The following is an 18,019-nucleotide window of genomic DNA, read 5'->3' on the forward strand; positions in this document are numbered from 1 at the left end:
GAGTCTGTAGTGACGAAGAAAAGTGTGAGGAGAAGACCATGTTGCGGCCCTACAGATCTGATCTAGAGAGGCGTCTGCTCTCTCTGCCCAAGATGTGGCTACTGCCCTAGTGGAATGTGCGGAAAAGTATGTAGGCGGGTCTTTCCCCTGAGAAGTGTAGGCTAGTGAAATCGTATCCTTAATCCACCTACTAATAGTAGGTTTGGAAGCTAAAGTCCCTCTGTTTTTACCTGAGAACTGAACTAGTAGGTTCTCTGATTTTCTAAAGTCCTTGGTAGACTCTAAGTAATGTATCAAGCATCTCCTGACATCTAAATTGTGAAAGTTCCTTTCTCCATCATTCTTGGGTCTGTCACAGAAAGACGGGAGAACAATATTCTGGTTTTTATGGAATTCAGATACCACCTTAGGAAGAAAGGATGGAAGGGTCTTCATTGTTACTCTATCCTCCAGGATAATGGTGTGAGGAGGAAAGGCTGATAATGCCTGGAGTTCACTAACTCTCCTAGCAGACGTAATAGCTAAAAGAAAGGTGAGTTTGAGAGATAGCATTTTTAGTGATAAAGACTCTAAAGGTTCAAACGGAGGTTTAGTTAAGGCCTCTAGGACCAGGTTTAGATCCCATGGGGGAATAGTGACTAACTGATGGATTTAACCTGAGCGCCCCTGTGATAAACCTTTTAATTAGTAGGTTATCTGCTAGTTTATGGTTTAGGAATGTACTTAGGGCTGAAATCTGAACCTTGAGGGTGCTAGGTTTTAAATTTTTATCCAGCCCTGTCTGCAGAAAGCTAAGAATTAATGGGATGTTAGGTTCCCCTAAAGGGTCTTGTTTTCCCTGAGAAAATTTTAGAAAGGCCCTCCATGTTCTTAAATAGATTGAAGACGTGACTTCTTTTCTACTTGCTAGCATAGTATTTATGACATCGTCTGTGAGGCCCCTACCTCTGAGGATTAGCCTTTCAGCATCCATGCAGTCAAGTGCAAGTGTGGACAGGTCGGGTGCTGTACTGGGCCCTGGGAGAGAAGATTCTTCTCCGGGAGAATCCATGGTTGGGCGACTGACAGCCTTCTCAGCAGCGTGAACCAGGGTCTCTTTGGCCAAAACGGAGCTATGAGAATGACCTGAGCTCTGTCTTCTATTATCTTTCGCAGAACTCTGGGAATCAGGTTGAGGGGGGGGAAGGCATAAGCTATCTCTCCTTTCCAACTCTGAGAAAGTGCGTCTACCGCCGCTGGGCAGTCTCCTGGCCTGAGGGAGTAGAACTTCTTGACTTTCCTGTTCGCCCTGGTCGCAAATAGGTCGACTGTTGGAGGCATGAATCTGCTGGTGATCTGCTGAAACACCTCCTCGCTGAGAGACCACTCTGATTGGGTTATTTTCACCCTGCTTAGGAAGTCCGCCAGGATGTTTTGGTCCCCCCTGAGATGCACTGCTGTTAGTGACAGTAGATGTTGCTCTGCGAACAGGAAAATTTGGGCTGATAGTTGCAGGAGAGTCTGGCAGCGTGTCCCCCCTTGTTTATTTATGTAAGAGACAGCTGTGGTGTTGTCTGAGTATACTAAGACATCCTTTGAGGACACTAAAGGCTCTAGGTCTTGTAGGGCTTGAAAGATCGCATACAGTTCTTTGAAATTGGAAGTCTGCTGTCTGAGATGAGGAGGCCAAGTGCCCTGGGTAAAGGTATTGCCCAGGTGAGCTCCCCAGCCCCAGGGGCTGGCGTCCGTTGTTAGATTTAGTTGTTGTGCAGGGGACCATCTTACCCCCCTCCCCAGATTTTTGGGGTCCATCCACCAACGGAGACTTATCCTTGCTTTGGAGGATAAATGGAAGGTCTTGTTTAGCGTTTGCTGACTGCCATTCCAATGCTGAAGAATGTCCCATTGTAAGGCTCTGGTTCTGGACTGAGCCCAGAGTACTGATTGGATACAGGATGTAAGTAGCCCCAACACCGACATTGCATGTCTCAACACCGGTTTGGGGCAGAGAAAGAGTTCTTCTGCTCTCCTGATAACTACCTCTCTCTTTGGGGGAGGGAGAAGGGATAATAGTCTCTCTGAGTCCAGTAGAGTGCCCAGAAATACACACTGCCTGGAGGGACATAGGTTTGATTTTTTCAGATTTATGTTCCACCCTAATCTCCTGACAATGTCCGATACTAGCTGGATCTGGGCTTGAAGATGCGGGATTGAATCTGCTACCAGCAGGAAGTCGTCCAGGTATGGTATTATGAGGATATCTTGTTTTCTGATATAAGATGTCATATCTGCCACAATCTTTGTGAAGGCTCTTGGCGCCTGAGATACTCCAAATGGCAGGGCTCTGTACTGGAGGTGAGTCCACTTTCCCGCTATACATACTGCCACTCTGAGAAATCTTTGATGTATCGGATGGATGGGAACGTGATAGTATGCGTCCTCCAGATCTATTGACGCCATGACGCAGTGTGGGGACAACAAATTTATTGTGGACTTCAAGGTCTCCATGCGGAATCTTTTGTATAGGAGGAACTTGTTGAGACCCTTTAGGTTTATGATGACTCTGTAAGAGCCATTTGGCTTTTTTACCAAGAACAGTGGGGAATAGAACCCCTGCTGGTGTTGTAATGGAGGAACTGGGATCAAAACATTCTTGTTGATCATAGACAAAACCTCTTCCTCTATAATCATTTGTTTCGCCCGATCTGACAGGATTCTGGTGGGGAGGAATCTGTCTACTGGTGGGCTTCTGAACTCCAGAAGCAGACCAGAAGAGATTGTATTTAGAACCCAAGGACTGGGAGAAATTTCCCTCCAGTACTGGGCAAAAAAAGACAGGCGCCCCCCCACCCGCATCCCGTCATTGTTGAGGGGGTTTAGGTTTATCGTCCTTGGAGTTGAACAGGAATCCTCTGCCTTTCCCTGGCACTCTGAACTTCCTGTTGTCCTGGTTGGGACGAAAGGACCTCCTGGTTTGTCTTCTGCCACGAAAGGACTCCTGCTGTTTGGGGGGAGCGGGAAATCTTTTCTTGTCTGATGCCTTCTCTAGGAGAGAATCTAGGACAGGACCAAATAGCAAATCTCCATTACATGGAATACCACATAATTTTCCCTTTGCGGCTACATCCCCTTTCCATGCTTTGAGCCAAAGTGCTCTTCTTGCGGAATTAGACAGCGCTGCTGCCCTTGCTGACATCTTTATGGTGTCTGTAGAGGCGTCTGCTAGGAAGTCTACCGCTTTGGATATCACAGGTAAGTCATCCAGTACCTTAGTGGTATCCTGATCATTAGTTAACTGAGTCTTTAATTTAGTTAGCCACATTCTTAAGGGTCTTGCCACGCAGGTAGCTGCGATACTGGTCCTTAATGCACCTGTAGCTGCCTCCCAAGTTCTCTTGGAAAAATAGTCAGACTTTCTGTCCATGGGATCAGAAAGAGACCCGAGATCATCAAAGGGAAGGCTATTCTTTCTCGCAATCTTTGCCACAGGTGCATCAATAGCCGGGGCCTTATTCCATGAGCTACATTCGCCCTCCTCAAAGGGATATTTCCTCTTATAATACCTGGGAATAAAAAATTTTCGGTCTGGGTTTTGCCACTCGTTGTCAATTAATGCCTTAATACTTTTGTGAACAGAGAAGTTATGCATCTTTTTGGGAGCTAACCCCTCATATAACGCATCCTCAGGTGACACCGTCACCTCCTCCTCCACTATATTCATCGAGGATCTGATTGCTTTAATAAGCTGTACAGTATCTTCTGTAGGACAGAGAGCTCTAGAAGTGGAAGGCTGCTCCTGATCTTCATTAGAAGAAATTAAATACACTTCTCCTTCTTCCTGATCCTCACTTGGAGCTATTGGAGGTTCAGAGGTTACTGAAAATCCAGGAGCAATGAGTGGGGTTTCTGCAGCTGGCCTATCAAATCCTAGATTTCTTAGGGAAAGCTGCACTTCGTCCCTGACCACTTGTTTTAAGTTATCCGCCAGGGAAGAGGCCTCCTGAGCCACTAACTTATCCACACAGTATTGGCAAAGTGACCTGGAATAATCATCTGGCAGTAAATTTCCACATTCCCCACATTCTTTATGGTGGTGTTTAGATGATCTCTTCCTATGGGATCTATCAGATGCCTATAAAGCAATAATTTAACGCCAAATTAGCAATATAAGACAAAGAGGAGGGAATACTCTCACCAACATGCCCCTCGTCCCACTGGTACCGTGTCACGGTCTCTCGAAGATTTGGACGATCTCTCATGGCGTCCCCGATCTCTCCTGCCCGAACTTTCAGACATAATGTCGGCAAGGCAGGTTGTTATCTCCTGATAACTGTAGGCTGGCTGGGTGAGTCCCTCTCCTGGACGCCCTAGGAGTATGGACGAAGTGCTGGAGTGCCCCTGGCCCTATAAGCACCTGGACCGCCTCCTCCACAGCTGCTGGATCCGGCGTCCCGGCGTGTGACGTCATCAGCCAGCGCCGCGCAGCCCCGCGTCCTTCGGGTGGGTACGCGGCGTCTGACGTCACCACGCGTGCGTACGCACGCACGTCACGTGACCCGGAAGTGCCGCGCCAACAGCGGCACTCCGGGCATGCGCAAAATGCGCTCCGTGAGTGAGCTGGCGGGACGGACACGGCCTACCCAAACCACAGCCCCTGGAAGACCCCCCCCCGGGAGCGGAGATCCCCCAGGAACCGCAGGAGCCTGCAGCACCCTCCAGGGACCTCAGCCCAGGCTTATCCGGCTGCTGTCCGCAGGCTTCTGCCTCCAGGGAGCCCCACTACTAAGATTCAACTACGGGGGACCTGCAGCCAAGAAGGTATGGAGTTCTGTGCCATCTTCACCCAGGATGGGCTCTTCTGAGGCCTCCTATCCGCAGGACAGGAAACCTAAACTGAAGGTGTGGAGAGGTGTGTCAGCTTTTATCTTCTCAGGTTTCCTGTCAAGCGGTGGGAGGTCCTCTCCAGGGGTGCTGTCATAGGGCGTCTGGGTAAATCAGTGCAACACCTGCTTCTGGCCGGTCAGAGATGGTGAATCGCTCAGCGGATTGGGGGATCCAGCCGAGACTCCTGGGACATCACGCCCTGCCCCCTGTCTGCATCATCAGCCTGATCTCAGCAAACATACACAATGTGAGACAGAGGCATGGAAGCTTTGTCTCCTAAGGGGGGATAGCAGAAGGAGCAGGAGACAATGTGGATTTGCACAGGCACCATTTTTTTTCACTTCCTGGATTTCTACCAGCTACCAGTGTGGCAGAACCGTACAGATACGGTAATACATTGTATAGACACATTTAACTTTTAATGTACTTTTAATAGAAAACAAGTTTTTCTTATCCGGAGTTCCCCTTTGAAGACTCAAGCGGTGGTACATTTAGAACCTATTCTATCCTAAGTAGACTGCTATAGTGGACGCAACTGATGAAGCACATCTCTTTTCATTTTGGGAAAAAGGAATTACTGAAGTCAAGTTGATGGCCTTAATCACAGTTTCACACACAGACCTTTCCTACCACAGGCTATACTAAAGGTTATAGAAATCACAGATGCACCACCTCGTGTGGGCGTGCAGTAACCACGGTCCAAATACGTGTAAATTATATTTAATTTCCAGAATCACGTATAAAATCTAACTTTTATTAGATATGCATTAAAGGGGTAGTGCACCAAAAAATTTTTTCTTTTAAATCAACTGCTGCCATGAAGTGCCAGAGATTTGTAATTTACTTCTATTAAAAAATCTCAAGCCTTCCAGTACTTATCAGCTGCTGTGTGTCCAGCAGGAAGTGGTGTTTTCTTTCCTGTCTGACACAGTGCTCTCTGTTGCTTCCTCTGTCCATGTCAGGAACTGTCCAGAGAAGGAGCAAAACCCCATAGAAAACCTCTCCTGCTCTCCAGACTGGAAATAATACCACTTCCTGCTGGGCATACAGCAGCTGATAAGTACTGGAAGGCTTGAGATTTTTTAATAGAAGTAAATTACAAATCTCTGGCACTTCATGGCAGCAGTTGATTTGAAAGAAAAAAAAATTTGGTGCACTACCCCTTTAAAAGTAAAAAATGTATTAAAACAAGTGTTCTACACATATGAAATCGGCACTTCACAACAGATCTAGGGTGTTGACCCTCTGATAGACTGGTATATTTAGGGATAGATTAGCCCAGATATATAGGGATAAAACCAGACTTCAGAAAAAATTGCGATAAACAAGTATCTCTGTCTCAATCCAAGTCTCTACGCGTTTCACCCAGATATGTCCCTGGGATCATCAGGAGACCTTCACAAAACACAATGGTTGCTGTTTAGAGATCTTATAGAATTGTTGTGTTTAAATAAATAGGGGGGGGGATAAAAGGGTAGCTGGAATAGATATATGTTACAGAGGAGCCACCTGCTATATACAGATAGAATATATCTCCCCTGTGTCTCAGTATCTGGGGGGGAATAGCATGGTGACTGAAATAGATATAAGCTACAGAGAAGCCGCCTGCTGTATACAGATAAAGCATGTCTCCCCTGTGCCTCAGTATCTGATGGTATAGCCAGTCCCTCCCCCTCTGCTGTGTAAGTGTGACTGTGGAACGCACTCAGCGTTCCACAGCCTTGCTGGGTCTGTGGTCTCCTCCCTGATCACATGCTCCCTTAGTCACATGACCAGCAGGCAGATCAGTGCTGGAGCACAGCCTGCGCTCCACCCCTCATGATGAACACATTGTCTGTCAGTCATGTGATCCAAGGGGCTGCCCCACTCTGGAATGCAGCTTGTGTTTTAAAACATAGTGATTGATATATAGTGTAGCTGGAGCCGGAGTGGATTCAGAGGGGATCAGCAACTGGAGAGGATAGAGTGAGAAGCAGACTACAGTGGACAGGGTTGTACAGTTGGTGTTCTGTATAAAATGAAATAGGCTCAAATAACAGCCTCTTAGATCAAAGTGGACATGATTTCAGGGATGGAATTAAATATGGAATAAAATAAACATAATTATGAAACAACATCCTTTATAAAATAAGGTACACATAACTATGGAAATATTACCATTCAAGAGGGCTAGGTGACCTATAAGGCTACAGAGACCCTGTAGGGGTATATGTTCTACCAGGTTATCCTGCTACTAGATATTCCATTGGTGATAGCATGTAGTGGTATCATGTGATGTTAGTGATCTATTATAATGTTACATGATTCAGAGGGAGGATAAAGAGATAAACCGATAGAAACCCTCCCTACCTATCCAGGAAACTAAACTTCCCTACATCTTGGGGTCCCTAATATAACCCTATAGATCCTATCTAATACGGAGCACTCGCCCTAAAAAGGGCGACCCCGTCCGGAACCTGCCCCTATCAGCCTACCATGTCCCTGTCCATCTAATATGAAAATAGAATATGGAAATCTCTTCTCCTCTCCCTGTCCATCTGTCTCTCCATTCTCTCCAGAGCTATTGACATCCGGAAAAAATTCACCATCAAAAAGGATACGTATAGAAAGTATTTTGTTAGAAAAAATAAATAAGAAGATAAACAAGCTTCCATCAGTGTGGGAAGATGAGTATGGGTTGGCTTAGCAACTTTACTTGCGAATATGCCAAAGGCTAGTTTCCATCCATCTAGAGGTTTATCAAAAACACATTCCTGTGAGTAACAAACCAAAGATACTAAAGGTTATATTAGAGGTTACACAAGCAAGACACCACGTTACTCTTGTAAATCAGTATGTAATTCAAATAAGGCACATGACATCCAGTTACAAGAAGTCAGCAGTGTAACCAAATGCAGACTGTGTGATCTCTACAAAGATACTGTTATTTTATCACACACACAGTACTATTCATAGTTCTTAGGCTCTCCTATTATGTTTTGCAGTATACAGCTGATGTTTTGTATCATTCCATATTCCCACTAGAAATGTATGACTAAATAGCCAACTGGGCATTCTCAGCTGAGGCATGTCCCTACACTATCTGAAACCACCCAAGCCGACATTACCAGAGGGTGTAGAAACACAAACCCAACTGGTAGCACCCAATTGACAAATTGATTGTACATTGCTTATAAGAACAACAGAGGAATGGAATAACGCCGAGCTATGTGCAAAAGTTGTTGTTGCATCAGGAATACATATATTCCCTAGAATAGACACAACAAGTGCAGCCACAGGTGCTTTTTGAGTAAATGGTAAACAGATATGCTATCTAGCCACTTATTTTCAAGGGTCTGCTTTAAGTTTGATGCAACAGTTATGGCCGATAATCGCTTGGTGTAATGGCTAATGTCGAAAGGCGACGATCAGCCAACATCATAATCCTTGTCTTTCAACATGTTGAAAAATTTTCAACGATAACAATGATCTGCTGGCCGTTGTTCTGCGCAACAGGAGCAGTGGCAGCAGACCACTGCTATCTCCAAAAGATCGTCCGGGGAGCTTCTCCTGCGGCCCCCCCCCCTCACTGACGGCACGTGTAAAAGCGTCGGCAGCAAGCAGGGAACAAGGAGCAAGTGAGCGCTGATCTGACAGGTCGTCGTTCGCTCCTGCTGATTGGCCCGTGTAACAGTGGCTAAAGTCTGTAAGTACATTAAACAAAACAAACGTTGCTTATACAGCATGGGAACATAGCCTTAAACTGCCTAATGCAAAAGTGTGCATATTTGGCGGCAGTGTATAAATGTTTGCTAGTATGTCGGGTGATGTATTGGACGTAATGGGGGAGATTTATCAAACATGGTGTAAAGTGAAACTGGCTCAGTTGCCCCTAGCAACCAATCAGATTCCACCTTTCATTTTCCAAAGAGACTGTGAGGAATAAAAGGTGGAATCTGATTGGTTGCTAGGGGCAACTGAGCCAGTTACACTTTACACCATGTTTGATAAATCTCCCCCAATGTTTGCAAAAATAATCAGTTGTGTAAAAAGACTTTTTTTTCTATGTTTTGTAAGTGAACTCTGGAACAAGTACAGTGACACAGCTGAGACATATCAGGAGATCTGTGAAATAGGCGGACACTGATGAGTATTGTGCTGATCACTGATTAAGTCTAAAAAAAAGAAAATCACATCAGAAATTAGAATTCTAAAACTGGTTGCTGATGGATTGTGTAAAATCAATTGTTTATGCCCTAAACATGTACCATGGATCTCAAAATTGTTGTGTTAAGTGAATTAATCTGTAAGTAGTAAAGGATAAGTAGTGTGATCAGGTAATATTTAACAAGCATATGACTTCACTTGCATCTACTTCACCTAAATGACGCCAACCATTGTCCTTGAGGACTACTAAATCAGGAAAATACAGTTACCTAGGTGAGAATGGACACGGTTATAGAGTACATACTACAGTATTTGGAGATTTACTATTTAAAACAACAACAGGTTTTCAACACCATCTGTTCTATCATCAGTGTTGTATTTTTCCATATTTCTGAACTTGCTGAAAAAAGCAAATTATTATTTTGCCTTGTATTTCACAAATCAGTTGTTGGTTTATGGATTGTTTTGTTATAATAAGGGATGGAGCTCAATGTACAAGTCTGTCTTCTGTTTTATCCCCCTAAGAATAGCTGTGTGCTACAGAAAGTTATATATGAACCAACCAATTCAAGCAGTGGGATCTAAGAAACTGAAGCTTTGTAACACAGGAATTGGGCAATAGACAAATTAGCATGCCGAACAAAGGTGTTATCTATTATACAAGGGCAGCAAAGAGGAGGCCTAATACTATATGAGGGGCTGCACAGAGGAGGCCTAATACTATATTAGGGCTGCACTGAGGGGGCTTCATACCATATGGAGGCTGCACAGAGGGGGCCTTATACTATATGGGGGCACAAAGGTTGACCTAATGGTATATAAGGTCACAGAGATTGGCCCCACTTCTACATGAGGGCACAAAGGGGACATACAGATGAAGTGTGTATAGAGGTGAGGAGCCCAAAAGGTTTGGCATATCCTGCAGGGATAAGAATGGAAATGAAGAAGAAAAGGAAGTGATTACAAGAAGATGTATCCTCTTTATGGATCAGTGTATGGGAGGAATATTGGTCTCCTTGTAGTAGACTCTTTTCAGTAGCAGTGTAGTATAAGTCATTATGTGGTGGTATTATATGCTCTGTAAACGGGTACCATTAGTTTTATTTGTCTTAGTATAGTGGATCTGGTCAGAAACCATATAGTAATGATGGCAGTGGTGATAATGGGGAGGCATTATTTTCCCCTATTATACTGGTATTGTTGGCGATATTGGTCTCAATATGTTATTGAAATATAACCACATGGACATGCCACTTCTTTTTCATGCAAGTAAAACCACATAGTTAATGCTCACGTGAACATGTCCTCACAATGCTGTTGCGAAGAAGTGTGGGGGCTAAGGGTGGGCCCCAAGAATAACTTTCTTTGATGGGCAGTGACACTGCCCAAGCTGTGTTTACAAGTGTTTTCATTTTCATGCAGATTAAAAGAGATCGCTCTGGATACTTACGCTCCTTGAAAGCCATAATAGCTGCCAAGCAGTTTTTTATACTGCTCATGAGCACAAAACTGTATGGCAGCATAGGGGATAACTCGAACCATAGTGGCAGAATTGCCTCTCCAGAGACTCAGAAATCCCTCATTAAGGTAGGTGCGATATATCAACCTGTAGGCTTCCTGCAAAAGAACGAACAGTTGTTTGTACAATATATGACCATTTAAGAGTGTGTCCACAATTCATTCAACTACTGCAGTTACAGTAATACCTCGGTTTTCGAACGCTTTGGAACTCGAACTGCTTGTTATTCGAACGAAAATTTACCCAGAAGTAGTGTTTGGAATTCGAACTTTGCTCGGTTTTCGAACGTTTTTCAATGTTTTTGCGAGCGTGGATGGTGGGTTGTACCTGGCGAGTTAAGCAGTGGTGAGGCTTCACATACAGTACAGTGCTGTATAAGACTGCTGGAGTGCATATACAGTGCAGTAGTAGTACAGGCAGTGCACCACCATCTCCCATACATTACAGTGCTTGGATGGGGGGGGCGCTATACAGTAAAGCATGGGTGAGGAGTTGGTGACTACTGTACTATAATTGCAGGTTCTGATGAACATTTCTTATGTATAATGCCCTGTACAGTATAGTGCTGTTCTGTACTGTACTGTAGTGATTATACTGAGCACTTATCAGTGTAATAAATGAGTATTGTAGGTAATTATTGGTGGCTGCTGAAACCAATTAATCACATTTACATTATTTCCTATGGGAAGACACTGCTCGGTTTTCAAACTGCTTGGTTCTCAAACTGCCTTCCGGAACCAATTAAGTTCGAGAACAGAGGTACCACTGTATTTTAAACAAACAAAAATGTACTTTTTTTTATACTGAAAACTGTGCAGGCAACAATAAATAATCCTGTGCCACCAACTTCAAATCTTATATAGTGGCATTGGAATTGCCTTATTCTAAAAAGATGATGAGAGAGAAGAGACCCAAATGGACATATTTAGGCAAAGCAGCTACTTTTCCTAAATAAATATACAGGCCTTTGGAAGTGCTGTTTAAATAAAAGACTGAGGTGTAGTATTGGGCAAAGACTATAAACAAAAGAGGAACAGTTCCTGAATAAAAGGAAACTTTTCCCTATTTTAGATATCTCCCTCAGGGTAGCTTCACACGTACCGGATCCACAGCGGATTTCACGCTGCAAGCCTGCGGATCCTGTACTGTGAAGCCGAGTCCACTGCGTGTATGGGACCTGGCCCCTTTAACCCCCTGGCCGCCCGCCTGCAGCCCTAAACATACATTACCTGCTCGGCGCCACGGTTGTGTGCGACGCTCCCGGGAGCGTCGCACACAGCCACGGCGCCGAACAGGTAACGTATGCTTGAGGGCGGGGCAGGGGGCTGTAAGCGGGCGGCCGGGGGGTTAAAGGGGCCTCCGCAGCGGATTTCGCTGCAAACTCGCAATGTAAAATCCGCTGTGGATCCGGTACGTGTGAAGCTACCCTTAGGGCGCCTTCACACACACACCAGGTCTGCAGCGGATTTCACGCTGCGGATCTGGCGTCAGTGAATCCCTATGAGAATACATAATCGCAGCGGGATTGACAATTTTGCTGCGTGTATGCAAGATAACCCCCTGGCAGCCAGAGCATACATCACCGCCTCCCCGATCCAGTTTGCTTCGGGGGTTCCAGGCATCTGCTTGTCCCACTCGGCCAATCAGTGCGCTGCCCCGCTGCAGTGCACTGATAGGCTGAGCTGGACGTCCAGACGAGAACCCCCGAAGCAAGCCGGACCGAGGAGGAGGTAACGTATGCTCCGCCCGCCGGGGGTTGTAGGTTACAATCCTACATCCTGAACATGTCGAGTTTTTTGTTCTTCCCTATATGCTCCTTTTCAGTACAACGAAAATAGACATGGCTTTGGAAGCAGCCCATGTGGGTAGCCAACTACGGCCTCCATTGTGCACTGCTGACATCTATTTCAGGCTGCCTTCTCCCCCTGTATTGCCTGTCTCTATTGACTTGAGCATTTTATATTTTATCCCCTCAGAGCCAAGCCTGTTACATTAATTCCCAGTATTGCCATATTCTCAAAAACCTAGGAAGGAATATGGCTAAAAACCATGTTCCAATGCACCCTATAACTCCTAGTGTTGGATAAGTGCATGCTTGACTAGAAAGCAGACCAACTACATACACCCCATTTAAAGGGACTCTATACACACAATTTAACACCCCGCCCCCCCCCCCCCCCCAACAAAAAAAAACAAAAAAACAAAAAACAAACCTCTTGTACTGTTGAATAGCTGCTTTTAATCCAAGATCTGACCTGGTGTGTTTGTTTGGCAGGTGATGCAGTTATTGTCCTAAATAAATTTTAAACTTGTAGCCCTGCGTCAAATTGGCATGGCCTAGAGTACCCGTGCCCTAGGCCTGCGACATCTCTGCATCCTTTCTTCCCACCCTCTTCACCATTAGGGATGCCCAAGGCAGTATTTCTCCCTAATCATCACTTGCCTGAACACTGCACATGTGCTGGATTGTTAAGAAATCCTGCCTGGGGCATTTCTAATGATGAAGTGGGAGGGAAAAGGGACGTTGCAGGCCTAGGGCACAGACACAATAAGCCACACTAATTAGACACAGGGCTGCAAATTTAAAAGTTGTTACCCTGCCTTGCTGCTGCTGGAATAAAACTTGTCTTTAGCCAGAATACTGACCCCACGAGAAATGCAGACCCTGGGACTGGACAGGGCATGATGAAGTCTAGACAACAGTATTGACGGTTTGGGGTGGGTGATGATGAGGTACCGATTCACTTTAAAGGAAATCTGTCAGCACCTTTTCTTGTTCTGAGGTGCTGACAGTGTGAGGAAGGTCAGTGTGTTGTAGTGGTGTCTCATACCTTTATTTTTCCAATCGGTCCTGTACTTTCGGTAATTTATCTTCATAACTGTCAAAGAGGGGAAGTGGTGATGGCTTCGTGCCGCACTTTGGCCCGCCTCACCACTCCCCCTCCCAGCTTGTATTGCATATTCATGGAGCCGGTCCCCCGGCCTCCTGGCGGCGTCATCAGTATCTTCCTTGTTCTATGAAGTGAGCGCACGCCGTAGTGCATCGGAGTACTGCGCCGCTCAGACGAACTACGGCGCATGCGCGAATCGCCGCGGGAGCGTGCGCACAATTCACAGAAAAAGGAAGATACTGATGACGCCGCCAGGAGGCCGGGGGACCGGCTCCATGAATATGCAATACAAGCTGGGAGGGGGAGTGGTGAGGCGGGCCAAAGTGTGGCACAAAGCCATCACCACTCCCCCTCTTTGACAGTTATGAAGATAAATTATCGAAAGCACAGGACCGATTGGAAAAATAAAGGTATGAGACGCCACTACAACACACTGACCTTCCTCACACTGTCAGCACCTCAGAACAAGAAAAGGTGCTGACAGATTCCCTTTAAGGCCAGTAAGTGGCGAGTGATTATGTGGAAAACTACTGAAAAGATTTATTTGAATACTCCTAAAAGTTTTTGAGAAGCAACAAAGTCAAAAGGTATATAAGGGGAAGGGGAAGCCCTGCTGTGACTACTGAACAAGGAGGAAGTGGGAACACTGCGGTAACTATTCAAAGAAGCAAGGTAATGATTACTTTAAAGTGTCACTGTCGGTTAATTTTTTTTTGCAGAAATCAATAGTGCAGGCGATTTTAGGAAACTTTGTAATTGGGTTTATTAGCCGAAAAAAGCATTTTTATCATGAAAAAGCAGTTTGAAACTCTCCCCCTTGTCTTTATTGTTCTCTATGGAGAGGGGAGGGGTGAAGGGAGATGAGCCACCAAAACAGAACAAAGAGTTAATTTACAGCTACATATCCAAGCTATCTCCTCTGAGGTCAGCACTGACCTCTCAGATCTCTGAATACGGCTTTCACAGAGCTCCCGCATTGTAATCCTTTGCTCTCTGCTGCCAACTAGTCTCCCTCCTCCCTCCTCCCCTCTCCATAGAACAGACAGGGCCCGACTGATGTAAGAGAGTCAAGATTTTGTGATAATAAGCAGTGGATGAGAGAGAGGAGGGGGGGGGGGGGGACCTGGGGAAAGTCTTTTTGAATGCAGATAATGGCATATTTGCCTAATAAACCCAATTACAAAAGTTTCTTAAAATCGCCTGGACTATTGATTTCTGCAAAAAAAAAAAAAATTCATAATAATAATAATAAAGAAAAGACAGTGACACTTTAAAGCGACTCTGTACCCACAATATGACCCCCCCCCCCCCCCGTATGACCGTGTGTACCGTCAGATAGCTGATTTTAATTCAAGATCTGTCCTACGGTCCGTTCGGCAGGTGATGCAGTCATTGTCCTAAAAAACTAATTTCAAACTGGTCCTATTCACAAAGTTACAGACACCGGCACTACAACTCTCTCCATGCGGTTTGGATCTATACCAGAGTGAGTAGAGTAGTACACTCTTTGTGCTATGCACGATGGTGCTCAGTTGCTGAACGGCAGTCAAGCACTTCCACATACAGTCTATAGGTAGAGAAAATGCAAGGGCACTCAGCAATATGTGCAGTAGTCTTTATTATCTTCTTCTTAAAACATAGTATAGCAGGCGGCGAGGACGCCAAACACCTCCAACAAACAGCTGTTTTGCGATATTCGCTTCGTCAGTAATTTCAAAATGGCATCCCTGTGCCCAACGGCGTGGTCTAGATTGTGTATGCATTAGGCTGGCACAACCTCTCCATCCCTCCTTCCTGCCCTTCTCATCATTAGGAATGCTCCAGGCAGATTGCCTCCTATTCATCACCTGTGTCAGCCCGGCACATCAGCTGGATCGTTAAGCAGCTGTGCAATGTATAGACAGGAGTAAATGTTCCAGTGGCATTCCTAATGATGAAGAGGGTGGGGAGGAGGGACGGAGGAGTGGTGCAGAGTTAGGGCACAGATACTCCCGTTGGGCACGGGGCTGCAAGTTTAAAAGTTGCTTTTTAGGACAATAACTGCATCACCTGCCGAACGGACCCCAGGACAGTTGGATTAAAAGCAGCTATCCGAAGGTACAAGCTGTTTGGGGGGGGTGCTCAAATTGTGGGTAGAGAGTCGCTTTAAGGGATGTGCCTCTTAATATAAAAAATAAAATAAAAAATGATTTATCATAAAAAAACATGGCAGGATTACTACATACCCGCAATCCTCCTCCTTTGACTTCATGTCAGGATATAAAATTAATGTAGTCAAATCACAAATAATAAATGTTACTCTGTCAGCCTCAACGGCCAATAGGATAAAAAAAAAGGTTCTTTATGCAACTGGTCTGAAAAAAATTAACAGCTCCAGGACTGGCAACTACCCTTCTGCTTCTGGATATAGGGTCCTATACCTCTTCCAGGCTCTACCAATCCAAAGGTCACTCATTTCTCACTTGATCTGGGGATTATCAAGACCCAGAATAGCCTACAGAACATATCAGACACTGGAGGGAGTATAGGACTATCAGACATGCAATGCTACTTCAAAAGAATCATAGACCAGCTACGCCAACCCTCACAGAAATTATGGGAAGCTATTGAGGACCACTTCTCCCCTGTCCCTGGGAGAAAGCTAATTCTCAGTGACATGATACCAACCCCAAACAGTCTCCTTCCCCTTTGCTGACTAGAGTTAATGAGATCTGGCTTGATTGCAAATACTCCTCCCATTACCTCTCCCACTTGTCAACCTTACTAAAAATCCGAGACATATTGGACATACAACCCCTCTCTCTTGCTTCTCTTAAGGCCCTATTACACAGAACGATAATCGTTTAAAAATTAGCTAAAATTATCGAAATTAATGATTATTTGTCCGTGTAATAACACCCAACGATGAATCGAATAATAAAAAATCGTTTGATCGTTTTGATCTTTCAACATGTTGAAAAATTATCGTTGGTAGTTCGCCAATTGTTCGCTGATAAAACATGTTCTGTTGTCTTTCCTGAGGAACGATTAGCGACAATATAACAACGTAAAAGCGATCGTTCATAACAGTAATCAGTGAATGTAATAAACTCAGAATCGTTCGCTAAAAAAAAATCGCTAGTTATTGCTAGCAAACGATTGTCATAGCGAATCGTTAAACGATAATCGCTACGTGTAATACTGCCTTTAGAAGTTCTTTTACCCTCACACGAGGAACTGTGCCAGATAACTGCCTGAAATTAGATTTCTTCACCTATTCAAACGACTCAGGTCACTAAAGCCACTTAGCAATAACCCTGGGGGAACTTCACAACCCACATGGTTTGAAAAATTGATCCTACATTCAACTTTCCCAAGAAAACGTCAGTGGACCAGCTTTACCAGTTTGCGCTGAGTGGGCCAGCATCTCTGAGACACCACACAGCCTTTGTCAAGATTACCTGAGGTATTAACAGACTCTCCACTTCTGCCAACAACTCAGCAGTTCTGATGATCCTTACTCTCCCTCAACCCCTCCCTCAAACTTCCTAGTTTGAAAGCAAAAAAGTACAGTTAACACGGCTCTGGCTCTTCCCAGTGGAGAGAAAAAAGGGAATATCCAGTCTAAGGGCCCTATTCCACCGGACGATTATCGTTCAGATTATCGTTAAATCGTTCGAATCTAAACGATAATCGTTCGGTTGAAATGCAGTTAACGATTAACGACCGAACGAGAAATCGTTGATCGCTTTATAAGACCTGGACCTATTTTTATCGTTGCTCGTTCGCAAATCGTTCGCATTGAACAAGACATCGTTCGGTCGTTCGCAATAGATACGAACGCAATAGCGAATAAATACGGAAGAAGAAACGATCGCAATTACGATCATAAGTAACGATTATCGTTCCATGGAAATGAGTGAACGTTTTCAGGTCTTTCGCAATAGCGGTCGTTTGAGATCGTTAATCGTTAACAATTATGCTAACGATAATCGTCCGGTGGAATAGGGCCCTAAGGCTGGGTTCACACTACGTATATTTCAGGCAGTATTTGATCCTCTTGTCAGGTCCTCATAGCAACCAAAACCAGGAGTGGATTGAAAACACAGAAAGGATCTGTTCACACAATGTTGAAACTGAGTGGATGGCCGTCATATAATGGTAAATAACGGCCATTATTTCAATATAACAGCCGTTGTTTTAAAATAACAGCAAATATTTGCCATTAAATGGCGGCCATCCACTCAATTACAACATTATGTAAACAGATCCTTTGTGTTTTCAATCCACTCCTGGTTTTGGTTGCTATACAGCCTCAAACATACAGCCTTAAATATACATAGTGTGAACCCAGCCTAAGGCTGCATTCACATGACCCGTAAAATTGTCCGTGGTCGTAGATCCGCGACAATTTTTGGAACCATTAAAGTGAATGGAGCCATTCACACGATCCGTGCCACGACCCTCACCATGAAAAAATAGGACATGCCCTAGTGCGGATCGCGGCACGGATCCCCACCACTACCACCAGCAAAGATGATTGTAGTGCAGAGAACGTGCGCTCCTGTCATAGCATCTGACTACTCACCTATTCCCCCGTGCAGGCTGGCTTACATGTTTC

At 44.9% G+C, this 18,019-nt stretch overlaps 1 protein-coding gene across 2 annotated transcripts in view; it reads right to left on the bottom strand.

Annotated features, from left to right (window-relative positions):
- Positions 1–18,019, bottom strand: part of SLC25A42 (solute carrier family 25 member 42) — a 50,666-nt gene that overhangs the window by 17,738 nt on the left and 14,909 nt on the right. For both annotated transcript variants that reach the window (XM_069962253.1, XM_069962252.1), the window contains exon 5: positions 10,460–10,626. In XM_069962253.1, coding sequence (XP_069818354.1) covers positions 10,460–10,626 — 167 coding nt within the window. The remainder of the gene's footprint in view (positions 1–10,459; positions 10,627–18,019) is intronic.

Source organism: Dendropsophus ebraccatus, chromosome 3 (genome assembly GCF_027789765.1).
Source record: "Dendropsophus ebraccatus isolate aDenEbr1 chromosome 3, aDenEbr1.pat, whole genome shotgun sequence".
In the NCBI taxonomy this organism is placed as follows: domain Eukaryota; kingdom Metazoa; phylum Chordata; class Amphibia; order Anura; family Hylidae; genus Dendropsophus; species Dendropsophus ebraccatus.